The 19303-nt window shown below is 42.0% G+C and overlaps 1 protein-coding gene across 1 annotated transcript in view; it reads left to right on the plus strand.

Moving 5' to 3' along the window:
* Nucleotides 1–19228, plus strand: part of MED13 (mediator complex subunit 13) — a 54336-nt gene extending 35108 nt beyond the window's left edge. Inside the window, 19 exon segments of the mRNA XM_039563129.1 lie at nt 240–361; nt 1527–1617; nt 1796–2010; nt 2426–2622; nt 3794–4710; nt 6133–6300; nt 7380–7603; nt 8176–8365; nt 8851–9316; nt 9946–10165; nt 10750–10941; nt 11063–11286; nt 11732–11874; nt 11981–12139; nt 12227–12412; nt 12626–12774; nt 12994–13167; nt 14221–14321; nt 14968–19228. Coding sequence (XP_039419063.1) covers nt 240–361; nt 1527–1617; nt 1796–2010; nt 2426–2622; nt 3794–4710; nt 6133–6300; nt 7380–7603; nt 8176–8365; nt 8851–9316; nt 9946–10165; nt 10750–10941; nt 11063–11286; nt 11732–11874; nt 11981–12139; nt 12227–12412; nt 12626–12774; nt 12994–13167; nt 14221–14321; nt 14968–15100 — 4271 coding nt within the window. The 3' untranslated portion in view covers nt 15101–19228.
* The last annotated feature ends 75 nt before the right edge of the window (nt 19229–19303 follow it).

Here is a 19303-nt window from a genome sequence, read left to right on the forward strand (position 1 = left end):
TGTATTTCCCTTCAGTCTGCTTGGAACATTTCTTTGTTGCACTTGCAAACAAATGTTGGCTATAAAATCCAAATGCTCTAAAATCGAAGGGCCCTCACATCTGTGTAAGATGGACGAGTGGAACCAAGGACATCTCACCCCCCTTGGTTTCCATTCCCCCCAGCTGTGGAAAGAGCTCTTTAATGAAGTTTTTAATGAAGATGCATTGCCAGTGTTGTGATGTTGGTCTCTCTCCACAGATGCCCAACGTTTGGCTGCCCACGCCCGCACTGCCTCGACCAGCCTGTTCCACGAGACAGACCTGGTGGTGTCCTACACTGACCTGGACAATCTCTTCAATTCTGATGAAGATGAACTCACAGTAAGTGATGTGCAAAAAGTCCGGGCAGGTGCCAGCCAAAAACCAGCAAGGAACAACTCTTGTCTTTCTGTGGTTTGGGGTTTGATTTTTTTTTTTCCTGGCATTTGTAGGAGAGGTTGCAAAACATGCACACGAACAAGAGCTGTGGCCCCTCAGTGGCAAACGGACTGTTCTGGTTGACTCATGCAGGCAGATTTTTGATGCAAACAACCTTTTGATCTTACTTCCTTACAATCCCCACAGTATGTGCTGCCTGAACATACCTTTAGTTAGAGTTGTACAGATTCAGCAGGTCCTAGTGTGCTCTTTTCCTGTGGTCTGGGCTCTGTTTAACTGGTTCATCAAGGTAATATTGAAACAAAACAGCAACTTCTGAAAGAGAAAAGGCATTTAAATACTGGACATTCTGCCAAACAAGCTGCTTCTCTGCAGCAGCTATTATCTTGGAACAGTTTCTCATGCAGTCTCTGATGGCTCTGAATCCATTATCTTTCTAGTTTCTATTTCAATACTGTATGTGATCAGTTGTCTTTTCTGAACTGTGCTTTGGTCCATGTTTAATCCTAAATCCCCATACCCAGACAAAATGCCCATCAACTTTAATGGGAGCTGTAGCTGAGTAAGGGCTGAAAGATCTTAACAGCCATCAAAGGTCATCAGTGTGTAAAGGAAGTGTGTTTGCTCTTAAACATGAACACTTAGTTCTGTAGACATCTGAACTGTTTAAATATGGTAAAATATCTCTTATTCTTTTACTTTTGACAGTTTTTCTTCCCTGTATCTCTTGTTGCAGGATTTGTGTTTGTCTTTTCTCTTCCTGTGGTAACACCAGTGATCTTAATGTGGCTCTGGGTGTGTTATGGTTTGTTCTGGTAGACTGTGGGCAAGCCTAATTTAGCTTCTTTTACTGGCTGCTAACAGGCTGAGGGTTATTTTGTAGCTGCTCTTTCCCTTCAACAACATTGTGACCTGTTCGGAGAGGTCCTCTGGGTTCCAAGAATTAAGAACAAGTGTAACCCCAACCCCAGGCTTCTGAGCTATTTTAATTTTTCTAAATATTATACAATGTCCCAGCTTTGTATGTGCAGGTGAGATTTCCTGTTAGCAGGAAACATGAGCATGTGTTTATGTCTGGAATGATTTTATGACAATACTTCTTTCTTAGCCTGGATCTAAACGAACAGTGAACGGCACCGATGACAAATCCAACTGCAAAGAGGCAAAAACAGGAAATCTAGACCCACTGTCATGCATAAGTAAGATTTATTTGTGTTTTCTTTTTGCCTAAAGAGAATACTAGCCCTAAACATTTGACTCTAATATGTTGTGGCAATTTGGAAATGTTCCCTTCATTTGCCTTTCTGAAATTTTGAGAGTCAGGAAGCACTTCAGAAAGTTTTTATGCTCTAAAGTCTGCTTCTGATCTGAAATTAGGCACTGCAGATCTCCATAAAATGTATCCAACTCCCCCTTCACTGGAACAACATATTATGGGGTTTTCTCCAATGAACATGAACAATAAGGAGTACGGCAGCATGGACACTACACTTGGAGGAACAGTGCTGGAAGGGAATAGCTCTACTGTGGGAGCTCAGTTCAGAATTGAAGTAGATGAGGGCTTCTGCAGTCCCAAACCTGCTGAAATCAAGGTAGGTAGTGCTGATAGTCCTGATCAATGCTTGTGATGAGTATTGATCAGTTTGTTACTTAAATCTGAGTAGGAATGGGGGAAAGATAAAGTACAATCTGTAACTGCATTATTCTGGGGGAGATAATACACTTTGTAGTAAGTATGTAGTGTTTTACTACCTAAACTTTAAGAGAGAGTAATACCTGAGTAGCCATTAGTGAGCTGCAGAAATTCCTTTCAGTCACTGCAGTTCACTGTTGTGTCTTGGTGTATTGTGAATATTGTGTGTACACATCTCAGCTTTCTCTTGCAGCTGTGTCAGGATTTTGGATTAAAAAGCTGCTGCTTGAACTTAGTCCTGTTTTTTGGAGAAGCATTTAATTGCTGCAGTGATCTAATTTACACACTAATGCTTTCCCATGTCTGACTTCCAGGATTATTCTTATGTTTATAAACCTGAGAACTGTCAAGCTTTAGTGGGATGTTCCATGTTTGCACCACTGAAGACTCTTCCCAGCCAGTGTCTTCCTCCCATCAAACTGCCCGAGGAATGCATTTACCGCCAGAGCTGGACTGTGGGAAAGCTGGATTTGCTTCCTCCAGGCCCTGCCATGCCTTTCATCAAAGACGGGTATGACCACGGGGAGTTAAGCTCTGTGAGGTGCTCACTTTGCCACCCCTAAATATTTATTTTGTCAAGCAGTAATGGGAATATTTGTATGTACTCTGTGTTTATACAACTGACAAGTGCCTTTAAAAATATCCATCTGGTTAAACCTACTGCAGGAGACTCTCTTCTCAAAGAGCTTCTTAACTGTACATACATTTTATTTGTTGTCTCCTTTAAAGGTTTCCTGGGGAAGCTTAATGGTGCAAGTCCAGGTTTAATAAGTAATGAAGATGGTAACAATCAAGATAAATGTAAACTTGGGACCTTGTTTTTGCAGTGGTGTAGTCGGTACTGGAAGGGCTTAGTAGGTGGTGCTGCTGTTTCTTAAATTATTTTCTTAAGTAGCAGTAAACTCAGCTGTGCTGGGACTAGGAAAACATTTCCTGTGCCCTGTGCGACTGGGCCTGGTCACAGCAGAACTGCAGGGGACATTTCTGTACCCTGCATTTGGTAGGGATGGTCTTGCTGCCAGCTCCTCTTGAGGAAAAGATTTCTTTCTTTTTTTCTTCTGCATTAGTAGCTGGTATAAATGGATTAGGCAGCAAGGAGGTTGTGTATTTCTTGATAAAATTATATGAAGATTAAATCCTGATGTTGCTTCTCTTAAGGCTACTCATAAGCAACATGTTTCCAGGTCTCATTAGCCTTACAAGTCTTTGGAGATACTCAGGTGCTTAGGAAAGAAAATGTTAAACATTTCCAGGTGATACTTTCCTCGTGGATTCAGCTGAATCTGCTGTCAATAGACCTGGTCTATTTTCTTAGTGTGTGTCAACACAACATGTAAATAAAACATGAATGAGAAAGGTGTCCTTTAGACTCCATACAACCACAGAATTTATAATTTATTCTGACCACACTTGTTTCCTGGGAGCTTTGTGCAAAGGAAAAGACAAAAGGAGGCAGGGAGAGATTCCTTAACGGTGCTGTCAGTGGGAGTCCTGCAAAGTCATTTAGAACAAATGCTCTTGAAGTTCCTCAGGGAATGAAAATCTTGCTGTGGATTATGAAAGACTAGCTTAAAAAAGCAAATATTAATTAGAAAGGTCCTTCTTTAGAAATCTGAGTCTTAAACTTCATACCCAGTATGTTGTGTACTTAAAGCCTTTCCTTCTCTTGTGGCTGCTGTCAGTGATGGGAGCACCTTGGATCAGGAGTACGGCCCTGCCTACACCCCACAGACCCATACTCCGTTTGGGATGCCCCCGAGCAGTGCCCCTCCCAGCAACAGCGGGGCTGGAATTCTCCCTTCTCCTTCCACCCCTCGCTTCCCAACTCCCAGAACACCAAGGACTCCCCGAACACCCCGTGGAGCTGGCGGGCCTGCGAGTGCCCAGGGCTCAGTGAAATACGAGAACTCGGATTTGTACTCCCCAGCTTCCACGCCCTCCACGTGTCGGCCGCTGAATTCCGTGGAACCTGCAACGGTGCCTTCCATCCCCGAGGCACACAGCCTGTATGTGAATCTCATCCTCTCTGAGTCCGTCATGAATCTCTTCAAAGACTGCAACTTTGACAGCTGCTGCATTTGTGTTTGCAATATGAACATCAAAGGTGCTGATGTTGGAGTTTACATTCCTGATCCAACACAAGAGGCCCAGTATAGGTGTACCTGTGGTTTCAGTGCTGTTATGAATAGAAAATTTGGCAACAGTTCTGGGCTGTTTCTTGAAGATGAGCTGGATATTCTGGGGCGAAACACGGAGTGTGGCAAAGAAGCAGAAAAACGCTTTGAAGCTCTCAGAGCTACTTCCATTGAACACGGCAGTGGAGGGCTGAAAGAACCCGAGAAACTGCCCGATGACTTGATACTGTTGCTGCAGGATCAATGCACCAACCTGTTCTCACCTTTTGGAGCAGCAGACCAAGACTCCATCCCCAAAGTTGGTGCTGTTAGCAACCTGGTACGTGTAGAAGAAAGGGATTGTTGCAATGACTGCTACTTAGCCTTGGAACATGGACGGCAGTTCATGGACAATATGTCAGGAGGGAAAGTTGATGAAGCACTTGTGAAAACTACTTGCTTGCACCACTGGTCAAAAAGAAACGGTAAATATTGAAAACAGCTTATTTTCTACTTGTCCCCCTGTTTGGGTTTTTGTTTTTGAAGGGTCGTTTTTGTGGTTTTCACTTGTGGATTTTGAATGCTTCAGGCTGTTCTTGCCACCTGTGTGCTCGTACAAACTTCTCTTTGATGGTGTTCAGAATAAGCAGCCCTTCTATGTCCTGTGCTGATCACCAAGCAGAGTAAGGCCTTGGTTACCCTTAGTTGTAAATTCCCAATATATATCTAAAGTGTAACATGAGACCAGTGTCAGTGTCCACAACACTTCACCGGGTTTATCCTTTTAAAGAGCTTTTGGTGACTGGCTCTACAGAGGCTTTGGAATGATTGATGCCTGTAGGAAGTGCAGGGGGTTAAAGTGGTGACCGTATTGTCAAGGCCACTGTGGCAGAATTAAACAACAGCTCTGATTCAGTTGGCTTCCCCCCTTCTTTAAGAAGGAGAAGGGGGCAGTGGGTTAATGGCATATGTGGCAAAAAAAAGCATTATTGTAGCCTTCACTGTATGTTGGGTCTGCCAGAAATCCTTGGATTTTTCCTTTGAGGGCCTGATTAATGATGCAGTGTCTCCTGGAGTACCCTTTATTATGTGTATTTGCTTACTGTTCTCTAACAGAATTTTCACGTGGCAATTCTTAACAGGGTTAGGGTGAAAGATAAAGTTATGAATCACAGGTAGCTGCAATTCATAGTTGTAAGTGAAGATGAGGAGAACTCATGGGAGAACACGAGCCAGGCTCCTGTGCCTTGCTGGGGGATTAACTTGGAAAGCCCGGGCTGTAGATAAATTGATGTTTTCAGGCACCCAGGAGAAGACTCCGTGGTACTGTGACTTTGGTATTTGAGATAAAAAGATGTAAAGATACTTTAAAACAGAAGACTTGGAAATTGTAGCCGTGCCAAATTTTGTGTCAGTTTTTCACTCTAAAGCCCTGTACCTGAAATGGCCCGGTGGTGGCTCTGGATGAAATGGGCTGAGTCTGCTCGAGGCTTCCCTCGACTTCTCTGAAATGAGCACTGGGTGGCAGCCTGCAAATCCGCCTTTGTTGGGAGGGACAATCCGGGAGTTTCAGGCTTCTACAACTTGTTTGGGGGTTGTGGGTTGTTTTTATTTGGTTTGGTTTTTTTGTTTTTATTTTAGGATGTTTTCCCTTAGTTTAACTCATAAGATGGAAGCCCTTTCAATGGGAAAAGTTCTAGAGGAAAAAAAAAAAATTAGGAAAATAATCCATCTGTATATTTTGTCAGGGGAAGAGGGAGAACTGTAAATCCATGCGTGCTCAACTTTATATATCCCAGCCTTTGGGTGGCCTGCGTGTGTTTTTCAGAAGAGAATGTTTAACATGGAGCTGGTTTGGGATTGTGGGCTGTTGTGCAGCTGCCCTGACCATGTTTGTGTCCCCGCAGTGGTGGATGTGAGCATGCAGTGTTCCCAGGACATCCTCCGCATGCTGCTCTCGCTCCAGCCCGTGCTGCAGGACGCCATCCAGAAGAAGCGAACGGTCCGGTCCTGGGGGGTGCAGGGACCCCTCACGTGGCAGCAGTTCCACAAAATGGCTGGGAGAGGCTCCTACGGTAATGGCTCCATGGAATCCGGCGGCTCCATGGAATCTCCTACCTCTGCTCCAGCCGCCCCAACTCGGTGGCTGGTGCTGCTCAGCCCTATTGGAATTCTGAACAGCACTTGACCTTTCTTTAAACTAACGAGAGCTATTAGACAGAGGAGAATTCTTCTCTTTAGAAAAACAGAAAATATTTATATTCCTTAAAACAGGCAATGAATTAAAGATGTGCATTTAAAATTTACAACTTCAGTTGCACTGTTTGTATACACCTGACACTTCACCCAGTGAGGGACTGAAATTGCAAAGATGGGTTTAATGTTAAAAACAGAGTAACTGCTCAGGGTTTTATACTCAAAATTCTTCTAGTCACCCCATTTTTATTACTCTAAAAATAGGGAGTTAACAATACTGATTTTGAAATGCTTGACGCAGTGTGCTCTATTGCTCAGTACTGTCAGAACTGTGTTCAAGAGCTGGGGTTATTCAGTGTCTTGTCTCTGATAAATGTTTGGAGTGGCCAACACGTGATGCATTTACAGATAGAAGGTGAATTTTGTGCACTCACGATTTAATGACTTCATTAGCATATGAGATTGATTTACCACTGTGTTACAAGAGTGACCTTTCACCAACAGATCTCTTGTAGCTATATTTAGAACGTGGCAATTATACATTTACAGTACATGTAAATGCATGTTCTTAAGTTTGTTTCTTTCTCTGGCTCTTTACCTATCTGCTTAGAATATTTACATATTTTCCCTGTCTTTGGTCCCTGATTGCTTTGGCTCTGTGGGAAAAGGCTTCCTGAACAGTGCAGATCTGTTATTGATCGTCTGTGTACTGACAGAAATATAAAACACTGTGGAACTTTTTCTTGAGGCCCTGATATATTTCAAATAAAAACAATCAGCTGATGGGTTTTTTGCAGAGGGTTGGATCCTACACTTTGGATCTGTAAAATGAGAACTATTCCATTGATAGCCAGTGCTCCTTCCTGTGAGATGCTGGGAACACCAGAGGCTGTTCTAGTCATGTTTCCTTGAAGTTAATTTTAAGCTTTCTGCTTAAAAACGTGTCTTGCTTTTCCAGGAACCGATGAGTCCCCGGAACCACTGCCAATCCCAACATTTTTGCTGGGATATGATTACGATTTCCTGGTGCTGTCTCCATTTGCATTGCCCTACTGGGAGAGGTTGATGCTGGAACCTTACGGATCTCAGCGAGACGTTGCTTATGTTGTGGTGTGCCCGGAGAACGAGGCTCTGCTCAATGGAGCCAAAAGCTTCTTTAGGGATCTGACTGCAATATACGAGGTACAGGATTTGTGGCAGTTTGCAGTGAAATGGATTTGGGAAAGGCTGTTTCTAATACGTGCTCATAAGGACTTATCAGGCTTGTCGGAGCTGATAGCGACGCCTGCTCAGAATGCTATCTGGGAAAGCTGCTCGGAGGGATTTTAGGAATGGGCACTTGGAAGATAAGGGCTATTCGTGGTGCTCCCCGTTCCTTTCAGTATTCGCCGTTTCCATCCGATAAACGCCACCCGGTGGCACAGCTCTGCATTGCCACGCTAATTGTGTTACCTCCATTTAATTAATTAATTACATGCTTGTACTGCTTGGATTGGGATGAAGATTGGAGTAGGTGATTATCAACCTGGTTCGCTTGCATTTAGGAAAACGCTGAAAATAAGCCATAAAATCACTATTCAACATTTCCTACTGGTGGAATTCTAGAATTATAATGTTACTTTGGAATACTGTAAATAAACTGAGAATTTATATATATATATTTATATATATATATATATATATATATATATATCTCATATATCCTTTGTGTGATATTTAACAGCTTTTAAGGCTTTTTTTTACCTTTTTTGCAGTCCTGCAGGCTTGGTCAGCACAGACCTATCTGTAAGTTACTGCCTGATGGGATCATGAGGGTTGGACCTACAGCCTCCAAGAAGCTCTCAGAGAAGTTGGTCACGGAGTGGTTCTCACAGACAGCCAATGCCAACAACGAGGCATTCTCCAAACTCAAACTCTACGCTCAAGTTTGCAGATATGAGCTGGGTATGACGTTTTTTTGATGTTCCTTATTTCATATGATTGCCACTTACTCCTTTGTGTTAGAGAAGAAGGAATTATAGCTTGTGGTCTTATTGATTGGGGCAGTTTTCTGGTTTTAAGCTATATTTGAATATGTGCTAAAATGGCCTCTTACCATCCAGCAGTGCCCTTAGGGAATGGCAGTGTGGCTGCCTGACAGGGACTTTGGTTGTCTTCTTGTATTGGTGACTTTGATTCTGAAGCAGTGATTTCCAGCAATTCAACACATCTGGAAAAAAAAGAAAGTTAAAAATAGATTTCTTGATATTTCTGAAAGGCTCGTATGAAAATATTAGAATTTGAAAATTTAATACGGGTATTTTAATTTAAGAGGTAAAATGTATGCTCAAGGTTTGCTCTGTTTTGTTAGAACCGTAGACTTCCATAGGTGACATAAGCATCAAAACAGCTGCAATATAAAATTTATGCTTTTTTTTCCCTGGTTTTAGGTCCTTATCTTGCTTCTCAGCCTTTGGACAATTCTTTACTTTCCCAAACAAACCTGGTCCCTCCCTCTAGCCAGGCAGCCTCTGCTCTGCCCCCAGTGACAGCCCCTGCTGCAAATCCCAACACTCCGTCGTCGGCTCCTGCAGCTCCCACCAGCAGCACCATCACAGTGACCTCCACCAGTGCCATGTCCTCTGCAGCCACTACAGCCAACTCCACCCTGACCACCACTGCCCCATCCTCCTCCTCTGCCAGTCTGGGCAGTGGCATTCCAACGAGCAAGCCTTCCTCATTCCCACCTTTCAGCAATATGAACAATACCACTCCTGCCTCCCTGCCCGCCCAGACTGCACCAGTCCCAAATGGGCAAACTGGGGGGCAGCAGCAACAGCCAACACTGCAAACAGCAGGGATGTCTGGAGACACGGCTGCAGCACCTGCACAGCCCCATCCAGAGATTTCTGAAAGGTAGGGAACTGCAATCACACCTGCAGCTGAAAAGTCAGCTCAACTAACGTGAACTTATGAATGCACTTTCACCCCCTCAATAAAAATCCTGTAATTATTTTCACCAAGCTGCTTTTTAGGGAGAATGAAGTTCAGTTGTGGTGGAGCCGAACCTTTTGGTTCCACTTGTAGCTGCAGTTCTAATTGCATCTCACTGTCTGCTCTGGTACAAAAATAAACTTCCTTTTTTTTTCTTCTCTCTCTAAAGAGAGAAAATTCACCAAACTACTCACTTCAATATTTTAAAGGGCTGGGGAAGGAGGGGGAGATGGATAATTGGCACCATCTTATAGTTCTATTTTCTATAATCAAAGTTAGAGTGGTGAAGACAGCTCTTACTGTAGATATTCTTGTTCCCCAGTTAAGCAGTAGTTGAGCTGCTGTAATAAAAAAGGCTAAAGGAAAGAAAAGGGATTCAGAGTTACTGATAAGCTCCCACACAAAAATGACATAAAAAGACTGTTTCTTACACCACAGTTGACTCAAAGGTCTTTCAGATTAATAATTGACAATTTGATCTAGTTTTGAAGTGGAACTAAATCTTTATAAAACTCAGCTGTTTGTAACTGGTTTCAAAATTTCATTTCCAGCACTATGGATCGTGATAAAGTCGGAGTCCCCACAGATGGAGATTCACATGCTATCACCTATCCACCTGCAATTGTAGTTTACATAATTGATCCTTTCACATATGAAAAAAAGGATGAGAACAGTAGCTCATCTAGTTTGTGGACACTTGGACTTCTGCGCTGCTTTCTAGAGATGGTTCAGGTTCTTCCTCCCAACATCAAGAACATCATTTCTGTGCAGGTGAGCCAACAGAAACAAACAGAGTATCCTTGGCTTTGGCTGTGTTTTGGGAGCAATAACACCCTCAAGGTAGAAGTTTCATTTCCTTTGCAAACATTAGTTACAGTTCTCCAGCTGTTAAATCATTAGGTTATAGCTTTTAGAGCAGTTTGAGTGCTATTAACCAAAGCTGAATCCTGTTGTACATTCCAAACTCACCAGTCTTATCTCAGAGGAAATGTAGTGCCCACTCCAATGAGGAGTGAAGCAAAGGAAAGCTGCTGGTCCTGTACTGGAATCTGCTGCAATTCTAACCCTGCTGGGCTGTAGGCAGAACTCCTTCCAGCAGGAGCTGCAGGACCAGTTAATAGAGGGCAGCTTTTTGGAGGGATCATTAAGATTCTCTTCTAAACAAATTATTTTTTCCTCTGAACACAATTTCAATGAGAATAATTTCTTGAAATCCCATGGGGCTTTAGAAGAATTGGAAGAAATTTGACTGCAAAGTAAAATTCAAAAAGCAATGTACCAAGTACTGTGTCAAAAGCCATTTAACATATTGATGAAACAATGATTTATTTTTTTTCTCCTCTCCTCTGTTCTAGATTGTCCCATGTCAGTACCTGCTCCAGCCTGTGAAACACGAGGACCGGCAGATTTACACTCAGCATTTAAAATCTTTGGCATTTTCAGCTTTCACTCAGTGTCGGAGACCTCTCCCAACTTCCACCAACGTGAAAACCTTAACTGGCTTTGGCCCAGGTTTAGCCATGGAAACTGCTCTTAGGAGCCCTGATGTGAGTATTGTTAATGGGATTGTGGAATTACCCAGATCAGAGAAAGGTCCCTGCTTATCAACCAACCATCTTTCATGTTAGGAATAACCAAACTTCATTATCTGTTCTGTCATCTTTCTAGAGACCTGAGTGTATTCGACTCTACACCCCTCCTTTTATACTGGCTCCAGTAAAGGACAAGCAAACAGAGCTGGGAGAAACCTTTGGAGAAGCTGGCCAGAAGTATAATGTGCTTTTTGTGGGCTACTGTTTGTCTCATGATCAGAGGTGGCTGCTTGCATCCTGTACAGACCTCTATGGAGAGCAGTTAGAAACTTGCATAATTAATATTGATGTACCAAACAGGTAAGAACCCAGCTGTTTAATTCATTTTTAGCAAGTGTATTTTCTTTCACTCCCCTTGAAGAATTGGATTGGGTTTGGTGCTGTAAGAATAACTGACTTTTGTAGACTTGCTGTGTTGCAAAACTGGCTAAAGCAGATTAATATTTTCCTTATTATGTGTATATTGTTTTGAGTTAAATTTATAGAAGACCGTTGCTTAGTTTCATGTGATTCTTGAGTGTTATTGTGTGTGTCGCCTCCTCACTTACTGGCTTTTAAGGTCAGTTTTCGAATGTGATTAATTTAAAATACCCAAAAAACCCTGAAGTTGCAGCTGATGGACTGTAATACCAATGGTCTTGGGTCCTGTGAATGTTCAGGTTAATACAAAAAAGTTCTAAATGTGGCATTAAAAATTTGTTGCAGGTGGGTTTTAGCTTTGTTTTCCCTTCTTTCTTAACTCTAGAGCTCGCAGGAAAAAGGGTTCTGCCCGCAGACTTGGTCTCCAGAAACTCTGGGAATGGTGCTTGGGACTTGTGCAGATGAGCTCTTTGCCATGGAGAGTTGTAATTGGCCGCTTAGGAAGAATAGGACATGGGGAATTAAAAGGTAACCGTAGCATTTTTTGGAGTCTAAAGCTTTAATTTTTCAGTAATATCAAGTGTCTATCCCTGCTTCTGGAAGAAAACCTAAATAATGGCATTTCCACCCTCAGACTGGAGCTGTTTGCTGAGCCGCCGGAACCTGCAGTCCCTCAGCAAGAGGCTGAAGGACATGTGCAGGATGTGTGGGATCTCTGCCGCAGACTCCCCCAGCATTCTCAGTGCTTGCTTGGTGGCCATGGAACCCCAGGGATCCTTCATTATTATGCCAGGTATTTGGGAAACTCTCTCTTTTTGGCACGAGAAAGAACAGTTCAGGCTTTGCAAAACTAAGAAAATGCTTGATTTGTCTCCCAAAGATTCTGTGTCCACCGGCTCTGTGTTTGGGCGCAGCACCACCCTGAACATGCAAACGTCTCAGCTGAACACACCCCAGGACACGTCCTGCACTCACATCCTGGTGTTCCCCACGTCTGCATCTGTGCAAGTGGCATCATCCACTTACACTACTGAGAACCTGGATCTGGCCTTTAACACAAACAATGGTTTGTACTTTGGATTTGTTCTTGCCTTCTAAAAACCCCTCGTCACTCCCCCTGTAATAAGAATAAACTGTTCATTCTAAGAAACCATTTCCTTAGAATAATTTCCGAAGAACCATTTCCATTTCTATGGAAATTCACTTTTTTTCTGGATGTATCGTCATGTTCTGTACATAGTGAAACTGTGGGAATTCACTGGTCTTGTTCTTTTTCAAGATGGAGCAGATGGAATGGGAATCTTTGACTTGTTAGACACTGGAGATGATCTTGATCCTGATATTATAAATATTCTTCCTGCATCTCCTGGTGGATCCCCTGTGCATTCTCCAGGGTCCCACTACCCCCATGGAGGTGATATGGGCAAGGTAAATATTGGAATAAATACCGTTTTGTGTGTGTGTTTTGTCTGTTTTTTCTCCATCTGTTAATTTCCTTTTGTGGAATGAAAGGTGTTGAATCACTTGGATATTGGATTGTCATGTCATGCTTGGATATTTCAAAATGTTTTGTGTTTCAGAAGCTACAGATAATTTCTATTAAATTTGTGCCCTCCTAATCCAAAACCATTGCCTGTTGTGTTCCAGGGTCAAGGCACAGATCGATTGCTTTCCACAGAATCTCATGATGAAGTAACAAATATACTGCAGCAGCCACTGGCCCTCGGTTATTTTGTGTCAACTGCCAAAGCAGGTCCATTGCCTGACTGGTTTTGGTCAGCGTGTCCTCAAGCACAAAATCAGTGTCCCTTGTTTCTTAAGGTACTGTACTGGCACAGAGACTTGTGCAGCCTGAGGGATCTGGGGGTGAAAGCTGTTCTGGTGAAACCAAAGTCAGTGCCTGTCTCTGGAAATAGTCCTGCTTTTGCTTCAGGAGAGGCCAAGTGTGAAATTTTTGAGATTTGGCTGTTTGGAAGGTTCTGCCTTGCTCGTGGTTTCTTCTTGGTAGTCTGGACTCTTTTTGCCAACTTTATGCTCCAGGATTTTGTAAGAACAGGCTGAGTTCCTGGACAGAGCTCTGGTTAAGGCTGGACTCTGGTGGGGACTGGTGGTAGAAAAGGAGGTACACAATGCAATGCAGTACCTCAGTTGCACTGGGTAAAATAAGGAATCTCTTTCTGTATTGCACAAAGCATAAAACCTGTTTTTTCAAAGTTGGCTTTGCCAAGTTATGGCCCTTGTATCATCTGTCTGGGTATTGTCTGAGCCCCTTATCTCCTTATGGCACAAGCAAGACATACTGGGCACATTTAAGGCCATACATTGGGATACAGAGAAACTTTCTGTATTAACAAATCAGCATCTCTAATATTGTGCTTTGTTTTCTTATGATACAGATATATCTTCTGCAGCCTTGTTTGTGTCTGGATTGGCCTAAGCTCAGCTGTGGCTTTGGTATAGGTTATTATTTTGAAGAGGGGATTTATTATTTACACTAAGCAGCTCTATATATGGAATATAAATAGACCAGGTCTATGGAAAACAACTGAACTTCCAAGTCTGTGTGTTATTAGACATCTTGAGCCACTTGAGTTGCTTTTTTAATAATCACTTAATGTAAGAAAGGGATTAAAAAACCCACTAAAATATATTGCACTACTAGCACTGTGCTTTTAGGAGAGATCTGTGTGAGAGAATATAAAGGAAGACCTTATAGTCTGATAATTCCTGAACTTGTTGATGGCCTAAGGATAAGATTTGTTTTGGCTTGTGTGTCAGACAGAGAAGGAGACTGCAAGCTGCAACAATATGGGGGAAGGAAATACGGTGTAGTTGATCAGGCAGTAACTTCTGGCTTCCTTCTTCCTTCCTCAGGCCTCTTTGCACCTCCACGTGCCTTCAGTGCAATCAGACGAGCTACTCCACAGTAAACACTCCCATCCACTTGATTCTAATCAAACTTCTGATGTGCTCAGGTATTTATCATTGATCACTTGCAAAAATATTGTGCATTTAATTTTAAATGCTGCTGCAGGGAAGCTGCATGTTTGTTTTTCCTGCTGTGAGTTTTTTTCTTTGCACAGCTGATACCCTTAGTGCAGATAAATTGCTGTGCTTTAAGTGATTAAGTGTCACAGAACAGTGGAATTAATACCAAACATTTCTAAGCCCTTCCTTAACTAATCAGTGTTTGAAAATGTTTGAAAAACAATGAGTTCCTCAAACTAGAAGAGAGTTTGAGGTCTAACACAGAAGACAGTAATAGTTAAGCAAGAACATTGCATGGCAATCTCATGGAAAATCAGAAATGCTGAAGGACGGGAGCCCAGACCTATGTAAACATTGGATAGTAATTGAGAAAACATCAGAATTTTTTTTCTGGTTTTTTTTTAATGTGAACCTCTTGATATGAATTAAGCATAGACTATTACAATGATAGTTTTCCACTGAAAGCAAGTTTAGCTCCGAACTGCTTGTACTAATTCAGAAGACGTGTTATTTCTGAATGTTAACAAACCTATTTTACGTTTTGATGCCAAAGAAAGTGGATTATAGTAAATTAGGGCTGTAAAGTTGTGCTGAGAAAATGTGTTGACCTGACAGAAGGCTGTTTGTTTTCAGGTTTGTTCTGGAACAGTACAATGCACTCTCCTGGCTAACCTGTGATCCTGCAACCCAGGACAGACGGTCATGTCTCCCAATTCATTTTGTGGTGCTGAATCAGTTGTATAACTTTATCATGAATATGCTGTGATCTTCATCTGAATTTTGCAAGACAAAAATGAGGAAAAGGGATATTTCACTGCAGGACTAAGTTATAATTCTTCTCAGTGCAAGTTGTTTGTGATGGGGTATGAATCTTGTTACTTCCAGCAAATATTGTTTTGACTTGTGAGAGGGGCACCCATCGCCCTGCTGTCTTTGAGTCACTGACTATGGGGGACGCTTCAGAATGATGATCAGAAAGTGTATTATAACATTTTTAGTAGCAAAATTAACCATTTTTCCCCAGCCACAGTATTTGTGAAGAGTAATGAGCCATAGTACCCAGTCATGGTTAATGAATTTTAAAAGCATGGAGATGAGAAGAAACATGAGGAACAATTAAGTTTCAACCTATGGCTTCAGAACATCAAGATGTTCTTGTATTGGATTATAGTACTTAGTATTCAAAAATGCCTGCATCTCTTATTTATTGTAAGTTTTTAAATGTATAAATTGTCTTATATTTCTTAACCTCTTTTATAAAAATTTTCCTAGAAGGTTTATACTGCCTTCTTGCTTTAAAGCAATTGGTCTAAAATATATGTAATCGTCTTAATTAAAAGTTGCAGTAGGTTGCTTTTAGAGTATTATTTTTTTGTAAGGGGTGGGTGGGGACAGTAAATTTGTATTGTCTTGATGTACAGTTTAATGGGGATAGAGGGGTTAATGTCCATACCATTGTGTGTGGGGGATTTACAGCTAAGCTGTAGTTGCAGAGTACATGTACAGTAATGAAGTTCACTGTGTTTATATAAATTGAAAAGGTACCGGGTCTTACAGCATTTTATATCACACCTTTACAGAGTAACAATGGCAATATATAAGTGATATTGTAGGTGGTTTAACTTGTAGTGAGAATAAAACGAATAAACTCTTCAATTGAAGTTTGTGTTATGGTTCAGGGCTGTGGCTAGATTCTCAGATCCGCTTCCAGGACACAAGTTTTAATATCACAAGAATATCTCTTGTGCATTGTTGCTCCCTGGATATTCTTGGCACTGTGCTCATTGCATTGTTTGCTTCCACATTTGTCACAAAATGCGAATCTGAGGCGGAACACACAGAAAACTCTGACCTTATCCAAAGTCTCCTGCCAGGCTGAAATTTAGCCCAGCTCTAGCCATTTTACAAATGCAAAAATAGTCAATCTTGACTTTAAGATTGGTGTGTGTTTAACTAAAATGTGGTGTATATAGATCCTCAGTGAATTCTGGTATTCAGATTTTATTCCACTAGTAAAAAAACAGCACGAAACCCTGAACATTTTCCTTTTCCATGTATTTTTGGCACTGTGGTGAAGGTCCCAAGTATCAGTGTATGGCCTTCCCCATATCCCGTTTCCAGGCTCTGGCTGGGGCATGTGCCAAGGAGGCTTTGCCCTCCCCAAGGAAGGGACTGACAAACCACAAGGCTTTCCTAAATGTCTCCCTCTATCTCCAGTCACCATTGTTTCTCAGTAGTTTCCTTCCTTTTTCCTAGCACATGCCAAATGTCTGGTGCTGCTTTAAAATAGCCCCTACGGGTGCTGAAGAGCAGCTGCAGATGCTTTTTCTGGGTTCCTTATCTGACTGCCAGATGAAAAACTGAACTCCTGCAGCGCTCCTGGGAGCCTGTCACTATAACCCAAGTCCTGGGTCTTAATACTGTCTGTCTCGCTGGTTTAAACCTGTAAAGGAGCAAGTTTTAAGATCCATCTGTGCACCTGCTGTTAGCCCTCTACAAGGAAGACTTTGCTTGCATTTACCAAACTTACTGTGTTCATGAAAATCTCGTTTCGTAAATGCAAAAGACCTGCCTGAGGTGATTTTTTCGTATGAACAGTCTCACTGAATCGTGTACATACAATATTAGCAACTTTTTTGGTTTTGTATAAAGAAGTTGTACAATTGGTGATGAGAATTTTCAGTCATTTCTTCAGAACAACATGAGTGCAATCAGAAGTTAGCATATTTTGATAAATAGAGTTAAAAACTGGGTCTGTCCATGACTTTATCTCGGTAATGCACCACAGATTAAACGGCACATTATTGTCTTACAGAAGGTTTTTTCTCATTTGGTTGACATTTTTGAAGTGGAAAAGTGCTCCTAAAACTGGAATTTTCAAAGTGTATGTCCTTTTTATTTTGAGCTTTGTTGCTAAGTGGTTCTTTCTAACCCTGGCTCAGTCAACCAAGTTCCAAGGGCTGGGTTTTGGTGTGGCTTTGTTTGTGTTCAATCTGACTTGTATTCCTAAAGGTAAGTGAATCAGCTGCCTGAATGTTGGTGTAACTGTATTCTGTTACCTGGACCAGCCGTCCGTGTGAAACTCCTACTGTGAAAGCTGCCAGTTTCCCACTCCTCCCCCCATCAAATGCAATTAAAGTAAATTATAATATTATAACCACTATAAAAGATTAGAAGGGCCATTTCTGGAGTGATAGTCACAGCCGGCAATGTACATATCGAACCTGCCAGCACCACGGAGCCAACTACTATATTGGGCATACTTTTTTGTTAGCTACTTTCATTTAACTATTTTAAGTGCACATAATAGCTGGTTTATAAATAAAATTGTCACAATCCAATAAGTTGAGGTTGTTTAGCAAGTACAAGCTTAAACAGTTGAAAATTTCAGCTACAGCTTTTCAAAATGGTCTTGCAAGAAAATGTTGTTCCTGTCAGTGCTTTAAGTAGCTGTGGAGGTTTATCTCTTCCAATGAAAGAAGAAGCTGAGAAGCTTCCATTCCAATTAAAAATACATATTTTAACCCAGATATTACTGCATTTAAGCCTTTTAGTCACCTTTGATTCACTACTATTTGAATTAGTTTTCTGAAAACTGTTGCTAGACCAGCAAGGCCACCAGCCGTACTTGTAACAACCCTCACATTTTAAAAGTAGCTGTAACATTTAGATCTTTCTAACATTCTCTGAAATAATTAAAGATAAATGGATTTATATTTAAATCCTCAGCTATGTTCTTACTTAGCTGTCAGTTATGGCGCAGATTATTGTATTTCTATATTTACCTCTGATGGTAATTTTAACTTTGTGTGTTGCTATGAAGACTTGCTGATGTCTTTAATCAAGCACTATTTGTTAATACTGTAATATCAAAATATTATGTTGCATTATTTTAAGGCTTTCAAAAATAAGAGTAAAACATTTAAAAAAAAATGCTATTGCACCATATAATTTGCTGCACAACAGTATGGCACAGCATATCAGTCTGTTGGGATAGTAATGCTGCATCAACCTTGGTTTTGATCTGGGTTTCTTTGGAGAATTCATTAATGGGGTGACATTGTACAACATTACTGTCTCGCAACCTCCAGCTGGGAAGGTGGTTTTGTTTTATTATTACTTTTTAATTTTTTTTTTTTTAAGTAAAGGGCCCAGGACTATGCTTCATACTTAAAGGGTTTTTTTATTATTATTTGTGGGTGTACTTTTTATTTTCAGTGGAGTAAAGCTTAATTTACAGTAAAACTGGATTTGGGACCTACCACAATCCTCAGGGTCACTTTTTCAGGATGCTACTCATCGAGCTTTAGGTTTTTCCGAGTCAACTGGACGTGAGGACCTTGCCGAGCGCTGGCTTGGGATGCCGCAGCCTGTGGCCTCGTGACTGGACATGTCGTCCCTCTGGCACGGCTGGACACACCAGGGAGCCGCTCCATCGCCCCGATGGCACGGCTGGACACACCACGGAGCTGCTCCGACACGCCGCTGGCATGGCTGGACGCACTGGGAAGCCATTCCAACACCCCAGCTGGACACACCAAGGAGCTGCACCACCGCCTCTCTGGCACCGCTGGACAGGTCCAGGAGCTGCTTCAACGCCACTCTGGCATGGCTGGACAGGTCGGGGAGCTGCTCCCACACCCCTCTGGCATGGCTGGATTTGCCGGGGAGCCTTGCACAGCCGCCGCCATGTGCCCTCGGCCAAGCTGCCGTCGTATTTATCGTGACAAAACACAGAAACAAAAAGCGATTTAAGGAACAAACACTATTGCTGCCGAATGCCATAAACACTGAGTTGTACAAATTGTGATCGAGGAAATGAAGAAAAAAAAAAAAGGTTTATACTTTTTAAAAAAAAAAATTCAAATGGAATAAATTATTCATGAAGCCTTGATTGTGATGTGGGTTTATTGAGGGGGCGGGGCGGGCGGTGCCCCTCAGCCTTTCCCGCCCCTCAGCCTTTCCCGCC

Source organism: Corvus cornix, chromosome 19 (assembly GCF_000738735.6).
Source record: "Corvus cornix cornix isolate S_Up_H32 chromosome 19, ASM73873v5, whole genome shotgun sequence".
NCBI classification, from domain to species: Eukaryota; Metazoa; Chordata; class Aves; order Passeriformes; family Corvidae; genus Corvus; species Corvus cornix.